This window comes from Thalassophryne amazonica, chromosome 1 (assembly GCF_902500255.1).
Source record: "Thalassophryne amazonica chromosome 1, fThaAma1.1, whole genome shotgun sequence".
In the NCBI taxonomy this organism is placed as follows: domain Eukaryota; kingdom Metazoa; phylum Chordata; class Actinopteri; order Batrachoidiformes; family Batrachoididae; genus Thalassophryne; species Thalassophryne amazonica.
In genome coordinates, this window is record NC_047103.1 from 127,272,318 (window position 1) to 127,295,489 (window position 23,172).

Genomic DNA, 23,172 nt, shown 5'->3' on the forward strand with positions numbered 1-23,172 from the left:
CGTACATCAACACTATATTATGACTGCAAACTTACAGACAGGAAGCTAACGTTACAACATAGCATTTCACTACCATTCTCCAAACTTTGGTTGTTGTGATACTGAATCCAACTCCACCTGTAAAAATTAAATAATAGGTGGAGAGAGGAAGCGATTCAATACAGCCAACTCTTATTCTTATGATGGAGGGCACGGATGTCTCTTTAGTGTAGATTTGAACTCCACAAAATCACATTCCAAAGTACAGGTGCACAATAAGAAAAAGATGACTGGGTACTTCTTCTTAACCTTTTGAACATGCATTAGTCCTGCACTCTGTGAACACAGAGCACAGGGTACAGATCAAACTTTCTTCTCCTTGTCAGTACTCTAGCAGCAGCATTTGGAACTATTTGAAGACCTCTGATGCTTACCTGCAGTAAAAGCCCCTTCACACATAACACGAAGTTGGACGAATCAGGTCGAATGAGCAAAACCTCAAAAAAATCCAGCTGCAGATGTGAGGGACAGATAGTCGGTAAGCTGTGTACGGACGCCGTACGATCCCATGGCAATTGTTTCGTGCACGATCATGCGCACGTGCACAAACACAGGTGAGAAGAGAGAGGCGTGATATCACACCGCGCTCTCACAGCAGCGGAAGCAATTAGATGTTCAAATGTTCATAAATTGAAGAAAATGTGTAAGGACAGAATAATGAGACTAGAACATCATAAGCACAATGAATGTACCATTTAAATGTAAGACAATCATGTTACTAGTAATGATGTTTAATTGATTCTTGATGAGTTGATGCTGGGACGGCATCTGTGTTGGAATTGAGGAAACAAATGGACTTATTTTTGTCTGTTAAAATATTTCATTCTTGTTATAAAGAGCAGAGAATACAAGAATTATCGTCCTTCTGTTCTTTTTTGTTCATGAACCATTCCCATGGAAGTAAACAAGGAATTATTGCAAGTGCATGAATGAGATGAAATAAAGACATCCTCCTCTCCCTCGCACACACAGTGACCGACGGACAGGCCAACAAAGTTCATGGCTGTTGTGGGTCACCTGCCTGGAGCAGCTCTGAGCCACACGGACATGAGGCGTCCATGAGCTCACATGATGAACTCATAGCCAGCCACACAGGTGAAAGTGGCCGGCCACACGGAGGGGCCGTGTGTCCGTGTGACCCTTCCCGCTTGGCATGCAGTGCACCACATGATACGGCATCATGTGGACATATATGTTTTTATTTTTCCCCATGTTGCTGTCGCTTGCCAACACAATCACATCCTCATGCCGTGGACAGGGCTACATGACGCACATATTACGATATGTGTCCCCCAGATTTTTGCAGTGCAGAGGCAGTGGCCAGCTGTGATGTGGGGCTGCACAAAGAGCCGCTGGGGCCTTTTTATCTATTTCCACTTCGGGATCTGCTCTCTTCAGAAGACCTGCAGACACCTGATTTTAAAAATACATCAAACAGTTTGACCGGAAACATGTCATATGTGTTAAATATGTTTTCCTGATTCCCTTTCTTATTTTTAATATGTGTTCCTGACATCTTTTACTGTTATGATAAGGAGCATTTGTCTGTGCTGCATATGTCTGAGTGTGTTTGGTAGCAGCGCGCCGAGCCTGTCACATGCATCGACTACTATTACAGCTGTGATGATCATAAAGTCTCATAAACATTGTGTAACCCATGGGAGGGAATGACAGTGTATGTATTAAATGACATCTCTCACAGATGTGACAGCCTATCCAGCTGTGCGCGCTGCGCTGGACAGCATCACACTGCACTCCGCCCACTGTTTGTGCTTTCACCACCTCGGCTGCACCTCAACAATGTTGGACGGGGGAGATGGGGGGGTGGCATGACACACTGCCCGCCCTTTGAGCTTTCGCCACCTTGGTGCACCTTGACAGTGGTGTCCTGGACACTACATTCATGCTGGCCATGCGAATGGGCCCACTTTTTCTATGTGCCCCATGACTGCTATTGGATGTTCATGGGTGGCACATCGACTCTGGCCGAGTTGGTTGAATGGCTATTCGGGTGGCATTCATCCTCATTCGGTTGCTGGTGTGAAGGCTGACTCGATCGCAACATTCAGCCAGGGTTCGACGTGGCCGATCATTTCATGCAGCCCCTCAACCGTGGTCTGAATGATCTGCATACGACATGCCGTATGAATGTTGTGACCAAAGTCAGATAGCAGGACATCCTCTAGACCACCGTTCGATTGGGTTTCCAGCACAAGCACGATGCAAATGTGGAGTGCATGTGCTGTAGGTGAACGGTTGTGCTGACTACTGACGAGGCACTCGAGTGAGGCTCGGATTTTCACGCACCATTTGGCCTCATTCCTGTTATGTGTGAAAGGCCTTAATCATTGTTAACAGTAAATGGTCTTAACAATCTTGAACCATCTTTGAAAATAAATAATTCTGTTACATATATACATGTATGCACATACAATAAAATTAAAAGTCAACAAAAAAATGCATATTTGAACATGCTCAGGATTATATTTGACACTGTGGCTAATTTCTAATTATCTAGGACCAGAAAAATGTTAAAATGTTCACAATCTCATATGAGGGCTTATAATACCAGTCTTCCAGAAATTTGTGATGCCAGAATTTTAACAATTAATTTCACAAATAATTCAACCAGTGTATCTATATATAGTTATATATAGATATAGCCATCTGTTTCTCTGTATTTGTATATTATATTAGTTGAATAAATTGGTGAAATCCTGGAATCACAGAGAACAGAGAACTTTCAGAAGAAGTCGGCATGAGGAGTTTATTCGGACATTCCATTGTTAACGGTCATTTTGTAATGAAAGAACGTGCGGGCAGAGTTGCATGTCGGGCTGGACCCGACCGTGGGGGGTCGCGGCAGGAAAAACACCTCCGTTGGAAATCTTAACGGGCAAGTTGGAACATGCCCAAGCTGTTAAACAATTTCTCAGTTACTCACTTGTTGAAAGCCATTAAAAGCCGCCTGAATTCTACAAATGGTTTTCAACACGGAGGTGTTTTTCCTGTCACGGCGCACACAGATTTGCCGAGTCGTCACAGAAACGACTCGGCGAATTTGCGCGTACGTCTTTCATTAAAAAAATGTCCTTAAACAGTGGAATGTCCGCATAAATTCCTCATGCCGGCCTCTTCTGAATCTTCTCTGTTCTCTCACGATGTCCTGGGTGAATTAAGCCTTAAATTAGGATGTTTCAGCTCGAAACAGGCCGACGACAGCGCCTGGAAGCGCTGCAGGACGTCCCGCTCCGTGGGAAGTCCTTACACCGACAGAAACACCCCATAATCTCTCATCAGCCGTTAAACTTTTCACAGAAACCAGCTTAATTTCTCGAATAGTGTCCACTCGGATATTCCTCACAGGTCCAGAAAAAATTTTGATAAAGCAACGCGCGCCGTCTCGAGCAGCGTGTGAAACAAAGGAATTCAGCCGAGAGGGCGGGACCACATCTCACTCAGGCCTGCCCACAGGGAAATGACGTCACCGACACGCGTGAAAAAACTCACGATGCGCACGAGGGTTCAAGCATGATTGGTGTAATCGCATGTCATTCAAATCCATATAGTTAAAAAAAAAATAAAAGGGTCGGTTTATTATCTAAGAGACCTCGTATCTTCCAATAAACAAGCACAACATGGGGAGCCAGTGGGGTAAACATGTGCCATTGTTAGGCCATACATCGACACACCAAACAACATTTAGCTTTTTTTAACATTTCTTTTGCCGAGAAAAGATTTCAAGTTGGAGTTGTCTCTGGGTTTTTCTGGCTCAGATCTCATCGAAGAAGCACCCTCAGGATTTGAGATGATGGATGCTTGTGTGATGTTCTTTAAACTGGCACATTTTCGACAACGAGAACAGTTGTCAAATCACAGCAGATCGATAATCTTAGACAGCAGATTCCTTTCTTCTTCTTTGCTTTATGTGTCTCTCTCATCTTTAAATTTCATTCAGGGTAAATGCTTACAAAAGGGGGTTGATTAAAAAAAAAAAAAAAAAAATTTAGCTGAACTACAGATTGATGTATTTTATATATGTGTATATATTAAGGTGATGCAGTTATATTGGACTGTCTCACCATCTTAATTTTGTTGGTGTTCGTTTTCTCTTGTTTACCCCTCCACACACCATCTTCTGTAATTTCTTATTCCAGTCATTTTTCTTGTCTTTTCATTTGTGTTTGCACTCTGGAACCATTGTTCATTTCTTATCCCTTGTATCAAAGCTGACATAGATCAGCTATTTGGCTGATATTGTTCATGTTTTCACAAATAAAACTTAGGCAAGCCAGCTCTTTAATCTTTGAGAGCACTTGCCTGAGTTAATTAGCTCTTTGGAAACTATATAAGCAAGGGAATATGCACAATACAATTCTATCAATAAGTTTGTGGCCCTTGAGCTTTTACACATTTGGGACTCAAGTCTTGAGGACGAGACAAAATGTGTGGTGCAAATGCTTTTGGGGTGTGTCCAAGTTCGATTTGATTTCAAGGCAGCTCAAGCTGGGTGCAAATCTGGCCACTGGGTACAAAGGGTTTCAATTAGTTTTGAGAAACAGAATGTAAGTGAAAGTACTTCTGATGAGTTGACAGATTGGTGCCAAGTTGTAAGAGCACAGTAGCAGACAGAAGACACCAAAGTTCTCTAAGGCGAAGCAGTGAAACACTAAAGTGAAGTTTTCATTAATTATTCAGTGAGTGTGTACTTTTCTTTCATGGTTGTTTTCAATTGACTTTCATTGTATATGTTACGGCACATGTATCAGGTGGGGGCAGGGGATTGATATTTGGGATTTTTTTTTTTTTTTTTTACATCACGGGACAACATGGTTTTATCTTGCATCCTGACATCACAGGTGGAAATATTCCACATTTCACTGTGTGCCAAAGTGTGTGTGTGTGTGTGGGGGGGGGGGGGGGGGGGGGGGGGGGGGGTGTGCAAGAATTAACTATGATCCAATACATTACTTTCACTAATCTGTTGAGTCTCTTCCTGTCCCTCTCAGAAGTTCCACAACCCCAGCAGTGTCTCATTCATTCTGTCTCTCTCCCTTCTTCTGCATGCTGTACACGTCAGACTTAAGCTGCAGCACAGACAGTTGTCACTTCCAGAAGTTTTTGGTCAACACAGCCATCGTTGCACATGTGTCTGAGGGGAATGATCTGGAGTACAGGGAGGTCATTACCAACTTTGTGGCCTGGTGTGAATGGGGACCACCTGTGCATCAACACCAGCAAGACAAAGGAGGTGGTAATTGACTTCAGAAAGAAGGCTCCTCAGATTGTGCCTGTGAACATCCAGATCTTGGACATAGAGATCGTGAAGAAATGCAAATACCTGGGTGTTCACCTGAACAACAAACTGGACTGGACACGCAACACAGATGTCTTGTACAAGAAGGGCCAAAGTCATCTTCACCTGCTGAGGAGACTGAGATCCTTTGCTGTGTGCAGAACACAGCTGAAAACCTTTTATGACTCTGTGGTGGCATCATCCATATTTTACGATGTGGTCTGCTGGGACTGTGGAAGTTCTGAGAGGGACAGGAAGAGACTCAATGGATTAGTCAGAAGGGCTGGCTCTGTCCTGGAATGTACTCTGGACCCCATAGAGGTGGTGGGTGAGATGAGGATGTTAACTAAACTGCCATCAATTAAGGACAACCCCTCTCACCCCTTACATGAGATTGTGGGAGCCTTAAACAGCTCCTTTAGTAATAGACTGCTGCAAAACAGAACATGACCACAGGTCATTTATTCCAACTGCAGACTGTAAAAATACCTCAAAATGTTTTTAGCACCATGACCACCTGCTGATTTTGCACTATTAACTATGTCTTCCGTCACTTTTTGTGCTTTATTACATGCACAACTGTGCAATTTATCCTTTGCAGTTTATGTCTATCTACTACTTTTGGTTCCACCAAATAATAAGCCATGAATAAAGAGCCACGCTGGGTGTATCAGCAATTATTCGAAGAATGAACAACATTTTAAGATATCACGTATCCGTTACTAAGGTGCCTCTAAGTACCTCACATGTGCCTCTAATCAGCCACAACTGACCTGTCATTTGAGCCCCGTCCAGCCTCGAATGGCTCGTGTTGCCATATATGATCCTATCAAGCCACATATGATCCATGTAGCGCCATGTAGCACCATGTAGCATCATGTAACGTGACGTTGGTGCATGTTTAGGCATGGGTTTGGTCCAAACCTCCAGCCCTCCCAGACTTGGTCCCTTTAAAGTGTTGGTTTTCAATTCACAGCATCCATTCAAGATGTTGTCACATTTTTTTAAACACAGTCCAAAAAAAGATGCTCTTGTACAGTCCGGCTGGTGTGTGCAGCTGTGTGCCAGGCTGCTGTTCACCTGTGTTCCAGAGTCATTAAATGCACCAGACCAGCTAGAATTGAACCACGGGTTCCTGGACAGTCACCTCTGCACTTCTTGCTGGCTTTATTTCTCCTGCGACATTTTGACACTGTGATCCAACTTTTAACTTTGTGTTCATCTGTTAATGTCTGCAAAATCCCTCTTCTGCATGCTTGCATTCTGCATACCTGGACAGTTGACTCTGCGCTTCTTCTCCCTGGCTTTATTTCTCCCGTGGCTTACAGTCATTTTGACACCATGATCCAACTTTTAACTTTGTGTTTGTCTGTTAATGTCAGAATCGCTCTTTTGCGCGCTTGCGTTCTGCATAAATACTCATCTTGAGTGCGAGTCATTGCGTCGGCGTGCACAGATCGTGCCTCATCTGATCCATTATAACAAGATGTTAAATCTATCATAAACATACTTTTACAGATGCTTATAAAGAAGGAATGAACATGCAACTGTTTTACCAAGCTATTACAATATAAACATTTCAAATAATTACCTTTAAGACTGTTCCAAATACTTTCTCCACCTCAGCACACAAGACAGAGAGAGGAAAAAAGCTTCAAATGTCTTCTGTGATTCTAGAAGTGATTAGAGGTGTTTTCAACATCTAAACTCTGGCAGAAAATCATTAATCCGCTAAAAAGTAATTATTTTAAATCCTTGATTGTCCTCGTAATAACTCGTACACAACTGCCCCACGCTGTTGTTGCTAAATTTGAACTTCTTGAAATTAGCGCCAAGCTCAGAGATGAGCCTCATTTGCCGAATATTCAGCCTCTAAGAGCCTCTCAGAGCCAATATTCTGCCACGATTGTTGAATAACTGGATTCGTACCAAAAAAAAACATGCTACGTGGCTCATTATTCATCCTTCATTATTCTGTGGGACCAGGGCTTTATACTCGCTTATATGATGTTTTTCACGTAATCTGTACACATTACTATTTATGCTCCCACCTGCAAATATTGCAATAGACTTCAGTCACCTTTCTTTAATATAAATATTTTTCTTTCCTTTACTATTGTACAACTCTTTCTGCTGCAACAAATGATTTTCCCCGCTGTGGGATCAATAAAGTTATCTTATCTCTTCACACACACACATTCCTCCACTGTTCTTGGCACCCATGTAAGCTCACATCGAAGCCCACATACACTAACACACAGTCATTTCTGATACTTAGCATCTGGTTCTGCCGTTACTGTATACCTGTTCCATCTCTCCGCTTCCCTCATCCTCCCATCTGCGCTTAATTATTCTTGCTGGCATAAACTGCTGCCCATTATCACACTCTGTTAACATATCCACAGCCCCGCACTTCATTAGCACTCTATTTCTCTCCCCCATCCCTCCTCCTCCCTTTTTGGCTCTCTTACTGCTCTCTCTCCGCTTTGCCTCATTTTCACTCTATCTCCCTCTCTGTCCTTTATGGAATTCATTTATCTGCTGTGTCCCTGCCCTTCTGTGATCTGTCTCTATTAGTTTTGCCCCAGGCTGACTGGCCAGGCCACAGGTTCTGGCCACCATATCTGAAATCACTGCACTATTATGTCTCACTCCACCTGTTGGCAAACTTTGCTTAAACTTAATTTGGCCTTTAGATTTGGGGTAGATAGGATGGCAGACAAATAATAACATTATGGGAAGTTAAAAAAATCTGACCAAACAAAGGGCTTCATTTACTCATGAGCACAAATAAAAATTCAGCTGTTTTTAATCCCTTCACCAACATACACAAAGGAATTCATGTCATCTGTGAATTTTCTGTATGTTTCGATTCTTACATCCTGCTTTTCCTCAGTACAAGGTTTCAGAGAACAATACGACGGCTGTCGACTGGAACACTGATATTATTATGCACCTCAAATTAGTTATTTTTCATGTTCTTTGAAACAAATGACACATCTTGATGCTGTGTTCGACCGACTGGTTTGCAAATCAAAGGTCACAGACCATCAAAGATGCATCAGCCTTGGGGCCCCTTCACACATAACACAGTTGAAGCTGACTAGCACATGAAGGAGGAATTGCATGCCATTCGTGAAAAATCTGAGCTGCCTTTAATGCCTTGTACACCTGTCGCTACAACTGTTCATACACACCAGCAGCTGAAAGACAGCGAGTGCCCTGTGAGAGCCCATTCGATCCCTCTCTTGGCAGGTGTCGGCCAAATTCCAGGTGACACACACGAACATCAAACAGCACTCGCTGGACACTTAGAAAATGTGTGGCCATTCGCACTGTTAGCCCAAAAATAGTGAGCATGCAACCACTTTCGAGCTGGCTGTGGAATTTGTCTAAGTGCCCCCACGACTGTGGCGTTGCCAAGCAACACACGTTGCGTGCTAGAGTGTTGCCCCCCAACACGTGCCATGCATATCGCGCATACCACTTCATCATGAAGCTGAATAACTGATGATACAAAATGCAAAACTTGCACAATGCATAATTTCTCCAATCAAGGCCACAGAAGCCTATAACTTCTTCTGGGTTGTCTGGGTGTCTTGGTGGATTTCCTCACTCTTCTCCTTCTTGCACAGTTTTGCAGCGCAGATTTTTTTTTTAAGTGCTTGTGCTGTCCCCATATGTCCGGTTCCCCCATGCCAAAAACCACTACTGATGTCATGTGTAAATTATGTCTTGAGAGGAGTCTACCCCATTCTCATTGAATGGTTCAGCAAAAAATCAAAACTAAAAAGTAAGTCCCTTCGGGTGCTCCCTTTATTTCACTCTGGGTCAGCACAGCAGATCCAAGGTCGGTCTGCATGTTGATGTGGCACACATTTTACACTGGATGCCCTTCCTAACACAACTCCACGTTACATGAAGAAATGTGGCAGGGGTGGGGTTTGAACTGGGAACTTTCTGCACTGAAACCAAGCACACTAACCACTGTGTCACCATCGTCTACACTCCTGCTAAAGGTTATATGGAGAAAAATATGACTTAATTCACACAAGTGGAGATGATTATTGTGAGTTAACTGCTTTGTGTGAACTTCTGATGAACACATTTAGTGCGTTGCTACAATTTTTGATACACAAATTTTTTTTATCAACACTTGCCACAGTTACTTTGAAAAAGTAGTCCAATTATTGATTACTGATTACTCCTTGACAAAAGTAACTTAGTTACTTTACTGATTACTCAGTTTTAAAAGTAACTAAGTTAGATTACTAGTTTCTTTTTTAGTTACTTTCAGCAGCTGCCGCCCGGCACGTCAACATGAAAATAACACGTTTTGCCAATACTCACTTTATAGTCACCCTTTCTTCACTTCAGTGAACATAAATACCTGTTTAATAAAAAATAAAACAAAGACATCTTTCTTGACCTCATATTTAACTGATGACAGCTCTGTAATGGTAAAACTTACCATTTCTAACCTACATTGTTTCTGAATGTAACTATTAAATTATATCAAACATTTTTCTAACATTTAAATTCTTTCTCAACATTTTATTTTTAAAAATTATTATTATTATTAAGTCGTATTACTAATAGCATGAAAAAATGTCTTCAAAAGTGCTCCTTTAATCTAGGCCTGTTGTGGGGTGCCAGTGTAGAAATGCATTTCCATAATAAGGAAGTAAAAATGTCTCCAAATTCTGTCTTTGTCAAATTTAAACAGACATCGCTGACAAAGAATGGAAGTCGATAATCACTAACCAACTCAACTTTCTGTTTATATTGCCTTCTGCTTTTATAAGGAATGTTTTAAATTTGCAAATTTGTGTCTTTCTCTGGCATGATTGCTAGTAAGTAAGCGTTTGTTGGGGTCCAGGTATGATGGCTGCGAAATGTCAAATGACTTGAAGAGTAGGTCATGCAACATCTCTGTTGGACTTTTCTCGCCACTGGCACTCAGTTGACTCGGCTGTGCCTTGATGCCAAGTTGCTGACATGGGACAAGTCAGGATAGGAATAAGACAACTGGGTCTCTCATTCTGCTTGTCCTATAGGACCAGTCCTGGAAAGTGCTTCATATCTATGCCTGTGTCATGTGTTTATTTTTCCATCTTGCTTATTTTTGAAATTTAAAAGTCCACATGGCGCACGTCACAAGCTGAGGGCTCTCTGCATAAATTCACTGTTCACTTCTCCATCCTTGTACATCAAACATTTTCTGTTGTCCAAATTGCATTGAATACCATGTACCGTATTTTCCGGACTATAAGTAGCACCGGAGTATAAGTCGCACCAGCCACTTTATCCATTATAAAGAAAAACAAACCATAAATAAGTCGCACCGGAGTATAAGTCGCACCAGCCACTTTATCCATTATAAAGAAAAATAAACCATAAATAAGGTCCACTGGACTATAAGTCCCATGGACATACAGGTATGTTAACATGAAAAGTTCAGATGATAATATTGTGACGGCTACCGTTTTCGGATGCATATTTCACCAGTCGCAACTTGTAATCTGCAGAGTATGATTTTCTTTTTGGTGGCATTTTTTCGGGCCTTCTCCGTTGTCTTGTTATGTTATCAGTAACGTTAAAATTTTTATTTTTCTATGGTAGTCAGAAGTCGCAGGAACAGTCACACAAGCCTCGAGTGCCCTCTCGTGAGCTGCATTTTACCTACAGATATGTTTGTATTTTGCGGACCACATTGCGAGCCGAACCGTGCAGCACCTACCTGCGCAGCTCATGACCACCCAGCGGTGTCGATCCAGCTCCTTCCAAGTGGAGACGCTAATCCTCCGCCGTCGCTCAGTGCTCCCATGCAGCTCTCAGCGTCAACTCTGCTCACACTGATATCCAAGGGTTGAAGCTGTCTTGTTAGCCATCCCGGAATAAACACCATGTTCGTCTGCTTCAAACGCTTTTCACGATCATCGACGCCAGCTCCTTCCAAGTGCACACGCTAATCCTCCGCCGTCGCTCACCCAATGCTCCCACGCAGCTCTCAGTGTCAACTTAAACACTCTGCTCACATTGATATCCAAGGGTTGAAGCTGTTCTGTTCGCCAAGCCGGAATAACAGCAAGCACCGTGTTCGTCAGCTTCACACGCTGTGGGTGAGGTGAGGAATACGCATCCAAAGTTCTGTTCTCTGATTGGTTATCGCGACCAGCGTGAACTATAGGATGGCCGTCATACTACAGTGCCCATGATGCATTGCATTTCCTTTTCCGGTGGCCATTTTAAAACATAGATCGACTCTGTCACGTAAAATTGTTTGTTACAGTAAATTAATTGAGATCCTACCGGTAGATTTTTCATTTATAAGTCGCACCGGAGTATAGGTCGCACCCCCGGCCAAAACATGTAAAAAAGTGCGACTTATAGTCCGGAAAATACGGTAGTATGTTGTCCATTATTTGTCTGTCTTACTTTTTTATTTAAAACTCATGTTCAGTAACCCTACATGCTGTGGTGTGTACATGTGCTACACTCGGTTACAACTTGACCCCCAGGGAAAGGCCATGTTAAAATGCAAGTTCCACATCCTAAAAAAAGGTGTGATTTACACACTGGTGTCACTCATACTCTGGAAAATAAGGTAATTTATCATGGGTGTCTTTGGGGTGTAACATGAATTGCAAAATTGGATTTTCTGTCATTTCCGTAAAGAGCCGGAGTGCACAGAGTGCATTCCTATTGAAATGGCAGTCAAGTCAGAGGTTTTCTGATGAGTTCATAGAACTGTGTGAAACGTGTTAAGGTGCACAGTCAGAAAGCAGCCACCAAAACTCCCTGAGGTAAAACAGTCAGATGAGGTTTTGGATTTTTCAGTCTGTTCACATTTTTAATTATTTTTTGTTTTAATTCAGTTTCATTGTGTGTACGAGGTCTGTTAGAAAACTATCCGACCTTTTTATTTTTTTTAAAAACTATATGGATTTGAATCATGTGCACTTGCATCAGCCAAGCTTGAACCTTCGTACGCATGCGTGAGTTTTTTCACGCCTGTTGGTTGTGTCATTCGCCTGTGGGCAGGCTTTGAGTGAGCACTGGTCCACCCCCCCTTGTCGGATTTTCATTGTCAGGAAAATGGCTGAGTGATTGGAGCAGCGCTGAATCAAATTTTTCCAGAAACTGTGACAGACAGCCAGGTGGAAACCATTCGGAAGATTCAGATGGCTTTCGGTGAAGATACTCTGGGCGTCACACAGATTAAGGATCATTACAACCGGATTAAAGACGGCCCACAGTGGCGCAGGGCACGGAGCCGCAATGGCGCACAACAAAAAGCATGTCCGTGTTGGAAGTCTCACAGGACAAGTTGTGACATGCCCAGCTGTTACACAATTTCTCGGATACTCACTCGACTGAAAAGCCACCGAAAGCCGTCTGAATCTTCCGAATGGTTTCCAACACGGGCGTGCTTTTTGTTGTGCGCCATTGTGGTTCCGTGCCGACGTGCGAATTCCTCAGCACGTCTTTCATTACAAAATCTCCTGTAACAGTGGAATGTGACGCAAAAGTGTTGATGTACACCTCTTCCACAATTTCTCTGGTAGTCAGACGATGTCCCGGATCAACACAGCCTTCACTTTGGAAATGATCTGGTCGTTTCAGCCTGTCGATGGCCACTCGGAGCGCGGCGTGCCCTGTTTATGCAGAGTATACTCACATATCTGAATATTGTACTGTTAAAATACCACATAACTCTGTATTCTCCTTGAGACGAGATATTTAGATTCATATGGTGCAAATGCTTTCTGCTATCTCACAACAGCAATGTGCCAGTGTTGCCACTGACCACACCTCATTTCCCTGCTATTTATGCCAGGCATGAAAATAATAATTGCATTTGTTGGAAACTAGTATTGACATTGTGCTGCACTGTATGCACTGTATACTATTCTGTGCTGGTTGGAATTTAGGCCCAATGTGGCTTAGTAACAGGAGATGATCACATGTTATCAGAGCAGTTTCAGTCACCTTGCCATTGATTCTATAAGTCTCTGGAACTCTCAGGGAGAAATGGACCACTGTCTTTCCAAAAGATTTCCTCATTTGTTGTTTTGATGGTGGTGGTGGGAAGCACTAACACGAGTCCAAAATCTCCCATAGGTTAAAGACGTAGATGAAGTAAGTCCAGTACAGGCTCTGAGGCCATCTGTGTTGGTGCTTATATCCCCCAGTACTGTAGCATGATGCAGATAAGACTGTATGACTCACCCCAGATGGGAGTCCACTCCACTGCAGATTACTTCCCCAGTGATGACTCCCCAGAGCTTCCTGCTCAGTTAAAGAAAAAGCAAAAAATAATTAACGTCCACGTGACAACTTCTATTCTTGCTGCAGTTCCGCTCTGCTCAACACCATTGTTACGACTTGATGAATGGTCAGGATAGCTGATTCAAATACTTCTATTCTCTGGAATATAGGACACAAGTGATCCCACAAACATACTAGTCTTGAACATGACTATTGTGGACTACACAAGTATATTCTTTCTGCATTTCAGAATGCAATGCCCATTCAAAAGCACTGGTTGGAGAATACCCTTGAATGCAGGGGATTATCTTCATTTGCATCATTCATGCACTGCAGTGAGCGAGATGCAGTAAATCACTAACATGGAGAAGTTAAAATGGATATGACAAGACAACATAGTCTTATTACATGCAACAAAGGTTATATAATTCGGTCAACCTAAAGGCCCTGTCACAGTGGCGTATTCATAGAGCTGCTCATTACAGCGTATCATCTACGCTGTAATGAGCAGCTCTCCGCCCACTTCACGAGGAGTTTTTCTCAATATGCAGCAGTATGTTGAGGGCTACGAGCGTAAGACGGAAGAAATTAAACATGTTTAATTTTCTTTGGTGTAGAGAACAGCATGGAGCCTTCACATGAGTACATGCAGCGCCGTGCTACTGTCCGCTATTGTGAGCCCGCCCACGCTTCAACACGGTACTGTACGCCATTTCACATCTCCCTGTTGTTCTTCTAGAGCTATAAATACTGCAAGATCATTGTTTCACTTTATCATACTGGACTCATTACTATATGAAGACTGTTCACAGTGTTGTCATTTCATAAAAGCGCTCTCTCTCTCTCTCTCTAGAGAGAGACCGTCTGATAGCACGCGCAGTCTCTCTCTCTGTGACACAGAGAGAGAAAGGGACCGCGTGCGCTATCAATAAAAGCGCTCTCTCCCAGTTTAACGAGTCACAGCGTTTCATTCAGAGCAGCCTTTACCACAGCCAGACTCAGCAGCATCTGGACACAAAGAAAGTGATCCACCAAGACAAATAATAATAATAATAATAATGTTAAATGACTGTTTTTGAGCTGCACCACACCATGCAGTAGAGAACAGAGCGCACTTCCACAGAGGCAGAAAATAGCACTGAACTGGTGCGGCATGGCACACGAGACTGTACACACATTAAAACATGAACACACGTAGCTGCAAGTATGAACGAACACTGAAAAATGCTGAGTACACGCGTATTTCGGGCGTATTTAAATGAAACACAATGCCGCAATGAGCAGCTCTACGAATACACCACTTTGACAGGGGCTTAAGCGCTTTGGGAAAATAGACGCGGTTCTCCCGTTATATACAACATTTGAACATCCCGCCACTGAAAAATGTGCACGCCCCATGACCAGCTTCCCTCTAAGCACCAAACATGAAATATGTCACTGCCTGTGGACCATATCGCTTGCACGCTTGGCAGCTGTTGTTTACACTTTTTTTAGCGGCAGAAACTTTGATAAAACACAGCTCTCAGGGACTTGTTTGTCGATATGCCTGACCAGTGTGTCGCAGCATATTGCACAAACACAAGGGCAAAAGGTTTTAGCCTTTTCAAGTCCAGACAAACTGATCGAAAGCCGCGGTGTTGTGTGATGCACGAAATGTCAGGCTGCTGCTCGCTCCGCTCGCTGCCAGTGCGCTTTCCAAGAAACACAGTTGTGAGAAGCTGTACAAACTTTATTTCTCAGTGATAATGATTAAAACCACTTTCAACTTACTATACTGTTTGTACACTCAACAAAAATATAAATGCAATACTTTTGGTTTTGCTCCCATTTTGTATGAGATGAACTCAAAGATCTAAAACTTTTTCCACATACACAATATCACCATTTCCCTCAAATACTGTTGACAAACCAGTCTAAATCTGTGATAGTGAGCACTTCTCCTTTGCTGAGTTAATCCATCCCACCTCACAGGTGTGCCATACCAAGATGCTGATTAGACACCATGATTAGTGCACAGGTGTGCCTTAGACTGTCCACAATAAAAGGCCACTCTGAAAGGTGCAGTTTTGTTTTATTGGGGGGGATACCATTCAGTATCTGGTGTGACCACCATTTGCCTCATGCAGTGCAACACATCTCCTTCACATAGAGTTGATCAGGTTGTCAATTGTGGCCTGTGGAATGTTGGTCCACTCCTCTTCAATGGCTGTGCGAAGTTGCTGGATATTGGCAGGAACTGGTACACGCTGTCGTATACGCCGGTCCAGAGCATCCCAAACATGCTCAATGGGTGACATGTCCGGTGAGTATGCCGGTCATGCAAGAACTGGGACATTTTCAGCTTCCAAGAATTGTGTACAGATCCTTGCAACATGGGGCCGTGCATTGTCCTGCTGCAACATGAGGTGATGTTCTTGGATGGCACAACAATGGGCCTCAGGATCTCATCACGGTATCTCTGTGCATTCAAAATGCCATCAATAAAATGCACCTGTGTTCTTCATCCATAACAGATGCCTGCCCATACCATAACCCCACTGCCACCATGGGCCACTCGATCCACAACATTAACATCAGAAAACCGCTCACCCACACGACGCCACACACGCTGTCTGCCATCTGCCCTGAACAGTGTGAACCGGGATTCATCCGTGAAGAGAACACCTCTCCAACGTGCCAAATGCCAGCGAATGTGAGCATTTGCCCACTCAAGTCGGTTACGATGACGAACTGGAGTCAGGTCGAGACCCCGATGAGGACGACGAGCATGCAGATGAGCTTCCCTGAGACGGTTTCTGACAGTTTGTGCAGAAATTCTTTGGTTATTCAAACCGATTGTTTCAGCAGCTGTCCGAGTGGCTGGTCTCAGACGATCTTGGAGATGAACATGCTGGATGTGGAGGTCCTGGGCTGGTGTGGTTACACATGGTCTGCGGTTGTCAGGCTGGTTGGATGTACTGCCAAATTCTCTGAAACACCTTTGGAGAAGGCTTATGGTAGAGACATGAACATTCAATACACGAGCAACAGCTCTGGTTGACATTCCTGCTGTCAGCATGCCAATTGCACGCTCCCTCAAATCTTGCAACATCTGTGGCATTGTGCTGTGTGATAAAACTGCACCTTTCAGAGTGGCCTTTTATTGTGGGCAGTCTAAGGCACACCTGTGCACTAATCATGGTGTCTAATCAGCATCTTGGTATGGCACACCTGTGAGGTGGGATGGATTATCTCAGCAAAGGAGAAGTGCTCACTATCACAGATTTAGACTGGTTTGTGAACAATATTTGAGGGAAATGGTGATATTGTGTATGTGGAAAAAGTTTTAGATTTTTGAGTTCATCTCATACAAAATGGGAGCAAAACCAAAAGTGTTGCGTTTATATTTTTGTTGAGTGTATATTTTTGATATTTATATCAGTTTGACCTAATTTTTTAGGTGTCATATCCACTTTAATGCCCAGCCTGGTAAGAAGACAGTCATTTTCTCCCTCCTTCAATAGAGAAATGAAGAGGCTTACCGGATCGACATCTGGTGACTGTGAAGGCCGCAGTGTACGATTTCATATTCAACAAACTGGTCTATGAGGGCTCATGGCCTTTGGATGAGGGCATCCATTGTGTTGCTCTACTCATTTATTCAAGTTTTTCATTTAATTTTCTACCTATATGTATGTTTTGAGGCAACCATGATAAAAAAAAAAAGGAAAAAAAAAAAATCATCATCATTCTCTGTTTCCCATAGCTCTGTCAATAGCAGCTGATGAACAGTGAATTTGCTTTCAAAGTACTGATGTCAATGAATATTCTGGGTTTAGTGTTACATTTGTTACTGACATTTTTCTTTTCCAGATCTGCCAACTGGTCCTATTTTGTAAATCCAGTACATCTGCCACTCCAAGCTGCTTCTTTCTTGTCTGTAGGGAACATATTTTCCTCACTGTCCTTCAAACTAAAGGCATGGTAACATCAGTGGTGGATACTCAGTGAAAGCTATGAGTAAGCAAGCCATCATTTAGATGGTCAGTTTTTGAAAAAGATCTAAATAGTGGACGGCTTGCTCAAAGCTGTCTAAAATATGTGTAATATGGCCTTTTACTTTTCATAGGGCTGATCCGATATTGATATTGGCTTCTGATTCCAACGTAATTAGCCAATCTGAAATTTCTGATACAACCTGCAGAGTTTTCTGATTCAGGAGCCATCTATGTGTGCTGAAACATCTTGCTGGCTGCTCTGCTCGGCTAGTTGCAGAGTGCTGGGAAGGGGGTTTCCTGAACGGAGGTGTGTCTCAATGAGATGGAGTAATGAGGCACGCCTCCGTTCAGGAGGTCCCTTCCAAAGTTTGCAGCCAGAGCACTGACACCAGTTGCTGACCAACTTGTCATCACAACTGGGAGGAAGGGGGCAACAATTTACCCAGCCTAACCCAGACTGACTCAGAATCTGAGTAAATTAAATACTTTTACCATTAATCAGATATATTTTGTTTACATTTACTTTTACATTTGCATGTGTTTCAGCATTCTAAAGAATGATTTTCTTGGAGAGAGAGAGGGAGGGAGGGAGTGCTGTCTTTTCTCTATAAACTCTATAAAGACCTGGCATTTTTCTTCAATCAAGATTTGTTTAATTTTGATTAGATTTTTTTTTTCACAGAGGTGCTCCAATAATTGTGTACTAGTACATGTACTGATTTCAGGAAGGAGCACATTTCTGCATTTCCACAAAACCGCAAGAAACCACCAAAAAATAAATTTCACTGATTAACATCACTTTGGGCAGGTGGGATGAGTTCAGCAGTGAAATCACTTGCTGGAGTCAGAGGCTGCAATGATAACCTGCACCCTCTCTGCCCTTTCTGGAATAATTTGGACACCACAGATTTAGGGTCTGTTCTTTCATATTTTTTACAGGGGAGACAATGCTGGTCAGTCCCTAAAATTTTGATTTTTTTTTTTTTTTTTTTTTGGACACCCAAAATTTAATTTTTTGCCTAAAACTATGAGTTTTATTGTGAAAAGATCCCTTTGCTAAGGCAATGTAAATGAAAGTTTCATTAAAAAAAAAAAAATTAAAAATGATGAAGTTGTGTCATTATTGTATAGTCTACTTTTTGGTGTTAAGTTTAATAAAAGTTTGTGCTGCCCCTTTGTGGTTTGTTGGAGGATGGTATATGATTGTTTGCTGGTTCAGTCTATCACTACAAATTTAACAGCGACCTAACCACACTCATACCGCGACAATGTTAGTGACACAGTCACTCACCATCTGCTACTTTGATTTTGCTGCCTAATATAAAATGTATTTAAAAATGTTTTGTTGATAAGCTTCAAAACTTTTCAGAAAAAAAGTTAGTTTTTGCTACTGTGACAGATATGCCTACAAAACACTTGTGTGTCTTTAATTCATTCAGCCTTTTCATAAACCCGCTTATTATGATTATTATTATGATTATTATTATTATTATACCTTTAGTATTTCTTCTGTTTTTCTTGTTGCTTAATGCTGACAAATTATACCTTATTTGTTGCCTTTCTGCCACCAGATTCTGTTTTGTTTTGTTTTTTCTCTTTGTCCGAGGTACGGCTCCATCCGGAAGTGGGAGTGGATGTCTTCTTCTCTAATGTTCATGAAATAGACGGGATGTATGGACCTAAAGCTCCCCCTTTTCTTCACCTCTCCAGCCAGCCTCCCATCCTGGAGACCAGCATGGACTCCCAAAAATTTCTTTATATTTGTATTGTCAAGTGTGTCGGTAGCATGGCCCAAGCAGAGGGTCGCCCCGCTGAGTCTGGTCTGCTTGAGATTTCTTTCTCAATATCATCAGAGGGAGTTTTTCCTTACCACCGTCACCTGTGTGCTTGCTCTGGGGGTTAGTAAGGTTCGACCTTGCTTGTGTGAAGTGCCTTGAGGCAGCTTTGTTGTGATTTGGTTCTATAAAAGTGAAATAAACTGAAACTGAATTGAATGTTATTATTAGGGGCAGAGGTGGGCTGAAGACCATCACAGCAGTCAATGGACGAGAGATGGGGCATCACAGTGCTGACACCTATGGACAGACAAACATATTCACACTCTCACTCAGACCTAGGGTCATTTTAGAGCCACTAATTCACCTATGTTTGGACGTGGGAAGTAAAGTGGGAGGAAGCCAGAGTACCCAATGGTAACCCCCACGAACACAGGGAGAACATACAAACTCTATACAGAAAGGGCCAGACAGGAATGCAGTGGTGCTAGACTCTAAGCCACCATACTGCATTCCTCCTCCTCCTCCTTCATAATTTTCTCTTGATTGCTTTTCAGATGTTGCGGTGCCTCACCCCGACAAGAAGAGTGTCATCATGTATGTGACGTCACTCTTCAAGGTGCTTCCTCAAAGTGTTTCTATAGAAGCCATCAAGGAAGTGGAGACGTTGCCACGGGCAACGTCAGCCAGCATCACAAGGGTGACGACAGAGGAGCACTACCAGATCCAAACCCAGCAGCGCTTTTCCCAGCAGGTTAGATGCACAAAATCATATTGCATTGGTCTCACAGAAAACACTAAGATGGTTTCAATCGTGTCTACCATCTCTGTGTGTCGATAACAGTGCTGGTATGACTGTAGCTACTGTCTGATATTGTTCGGGGTGTTTACTGTGAGTGTTTAATTGAAAAATACCTAGATTATCACTACAAACACAACACGCACGCACGCACACACACACACACACACACACAAGACACAAGAAGTCATTTGCTTCTGCTGTCAACACCTATACATATGAGTCTCCCAGAGATGTTACGTGTGTCTGTTGTATCTTATGTTGTTGTGTTGACTGTTAAGTGCGAAACATCAGCACTGGATAACTGGCTCACCCTCGGTCCCTCATGTGAGCAGATCATTCAGTCCAACCCCAAGTCTAATTCTGTCAACAAAGACCCTGAAGTAACCCATTAATCATAACCACATTTTGCATTATTTTCTGAGCTTTTTACAGACTGCATTGATAAATTAACACTTTATAATTATTTCACATTTAGCAGATTGCTTACACACATTTTGCAAAAGTTGGCTCACTGTGTCAAAACTCTACACACAAGCAAGATAAGACACAACACTTGTAAAACTCCTCACAGTGCCGTCAAAATGAAACGCTACAATCAAAACCTAACAAACCCTTCTAAAAATCTCATTCTAGCAACAAAATGACACACCTGCACCATTTTGAAACACTTTCAAATCAACAACACACTGACGTGTTTCACTCATGACACTGAAGTCAAACTATTAAGCAAGAGTTGAAATTTACAGTATTTAGCAACAAAAGTGATATTTTCCCATTTTTGTTTTTTTACAAACAGAAATTTCTTATACCCAAAGAAAGACAGAGTACCATGCAATTCAAATTCAAAATACAAATCTAAAGTGTTTGCAGTACTGTAGTTTACATACATGGTATTGTATGATCAGAATGATATTTCACTTGACAGTAGTATCCACTGTGTGCAGTTGTGGGCACAGATAACCAAAAAAATTAACTTCGATAACAGATAATCACATAATCAGATAACTGAAAAGTTATCTTTTATAAAGCTAAAGTGATAAACCACCCAAAAATGTATCGAACGTTACAGATAACCGATAAATTCCAGTATTGTCTCCGGGAAACTAGCAACTACGAACAAGCTGATTTTGAGTTTTAACACCACGATCGCTACTAGTAGCATCGAAAGCGACAACAGACCCAAACAATGAGTCAGCACTTCTGTCTTTGAGCATCCTGCCCTCTGTTGGAAGCTCCTGTTTTACTATATAGCTTCCAGCACAGAAGCCAGCTGAGAGGAGCCACAAAGCTCAACTATCTACTCTATCAAAATGCTGCCATCTAAGGACACCAGGGACAAAACTGTAGACCTGCACAAGGCTGGGATGGACTACAGGACAACAGGCAAGCAGCTTGGTAGAAGACAACAACTGTTATGATTATTTATTAGAATGTGGAAGAAAAATACAAGATGACTGTCAATTTCCCTCGGTCTGGGATTCCATGCAAGATCTCACTTTGTGGGGTAAGGGTGATTCTAAGAAAGCTCAGAACTACACAGGAGGACCTGGTGAATGACCTGAAGAGAGCTGGGACCACAGTCACAAAGATTACATTAGTAGCACATGATGCTGTCATGGTTTAAAATCCTGCAGGGCAGCAAGGTCCCCCTGCTCAAGCCAGCACATGTCCAGACCCATTTGAAGTTCACCAGTGAACATCTGGGTGATCCAGAGGAGGTGTGGGAGAAGGTCATGTGGTCAGATGAGACCAGAATAGAACTTTTTGGAATCAACTCCACTTACCATGTTTAGAGGATGAGAACAACCCCAAGAAAACCATCCCAACCATGAAGCATGGGGGTGGAAACATCATACTCAAGGGGTGCTCTTCTGCAAAGGAGACAGGACGACTGCACCGTATTGAAGGGAGGATGGATGGGGCCATGTATTGCGAGATTTTGGCAAACAACCTCCTTCCCTCAGTTAGAGCATTGAAGATGGGTCATGGCTGGGTCTTCCAGCATGACAATGACCCCAAACACACAGCCAGGGCAACTAAGGAGGGACTCTGTAAGAAGCATTTCAAGGTCCTGGAGTGGCCTGGCCAGTCTCCAGACCTGAACTCAATAGAAAATCTTTGGAGGGAGCTGAAACTCCAAACCTGAAAGATATGGAGAAGATCTGTATGGATGAGTGGACCAAAATCCCTGCTGCAGAGTGTGCAAACCTGGTGAAAAACTACAGGAAACATTTGACCTCTGTAATTGCAAACAAAGGCTACTGTACCAAATATTAACACTGATTTTCACGTGTTCAAATACTTATTTGCAGCAGTAACATACAAATAAATTATTAAAAAATCATACATTGTGATTTCCGTTTTTTTTTGTTTTTTTTTAGATTATGTCTGTCACAGTGGACGTGCACCTATGATGAAAATTTCAGACCCCTCCATGATTTCTAAGTGGGAGAACTTGCAAAATCGCAGGGTGTTCAAATACTTATTTTCCTGACTGTAACGTGTGGATATTCTGCTCTGCATGCATTGTTCTGTGTTTTCCGTTGGTCACAGGATGGATTTGCAGAATTCTGCATGCAGAGTCTCAATTTGGTGTTTGTCCCATTTTGCTAAATTTTTGTTGGTGAGCAGGCCCAACACCTCACAACCATAAAGAGAAATGCTTCTATGAGGGAGTTCAATATTTTGAGCCAGATTTGAATTGGGATGTCAACTTTGATGTTCTCTTTGATGGCATAAAAAGCCCTTCCTGTCTTGTTGAAATAGCTTGTGGTACTGATGTTTATTTTGAGGTATGTGTAGTTTGTGTGTGTGTGTGTGTGTGTGTGTGTGTGTGTGTGTGTGTGTGTGTGTGTGTGGTGTGTGTGTGTGTGTGTGTGTGTGTGTGTGTGTGTGTGTGTGTGTGTGTGTGTGTGTGTGTTCTAGGGCCATCTTATCCAGGACAAAATTATATTTGTGTGATTGGAGGCTGGGCCCTTTTTGGAACATCATAATTTTTGTCTCCGTTAGTCA

General features: G+C 42.5%; 1 protein-coding gene across 1 annotated transcript in view; it reads left to right on the forward strand.

The window, feature by feature from the left end:
- Window positions 1–23,172, forward strand: part of dmd (dystrophin) — a 1,392,820-nt gene that overhangs the window by 379,448 nt on the left and 990,200 nt on the right. The window contains exon 9 of the mRNA XM_034174291.1: window positions 19,916–20,112. Coding sequence (XP_034030182.1) covers window positions 19,916–20,112 — 197 coding nt within the window. The remainder of the gene's footprint in view (window positions 1–19,915; window positions 20,113–23,172) is intronic.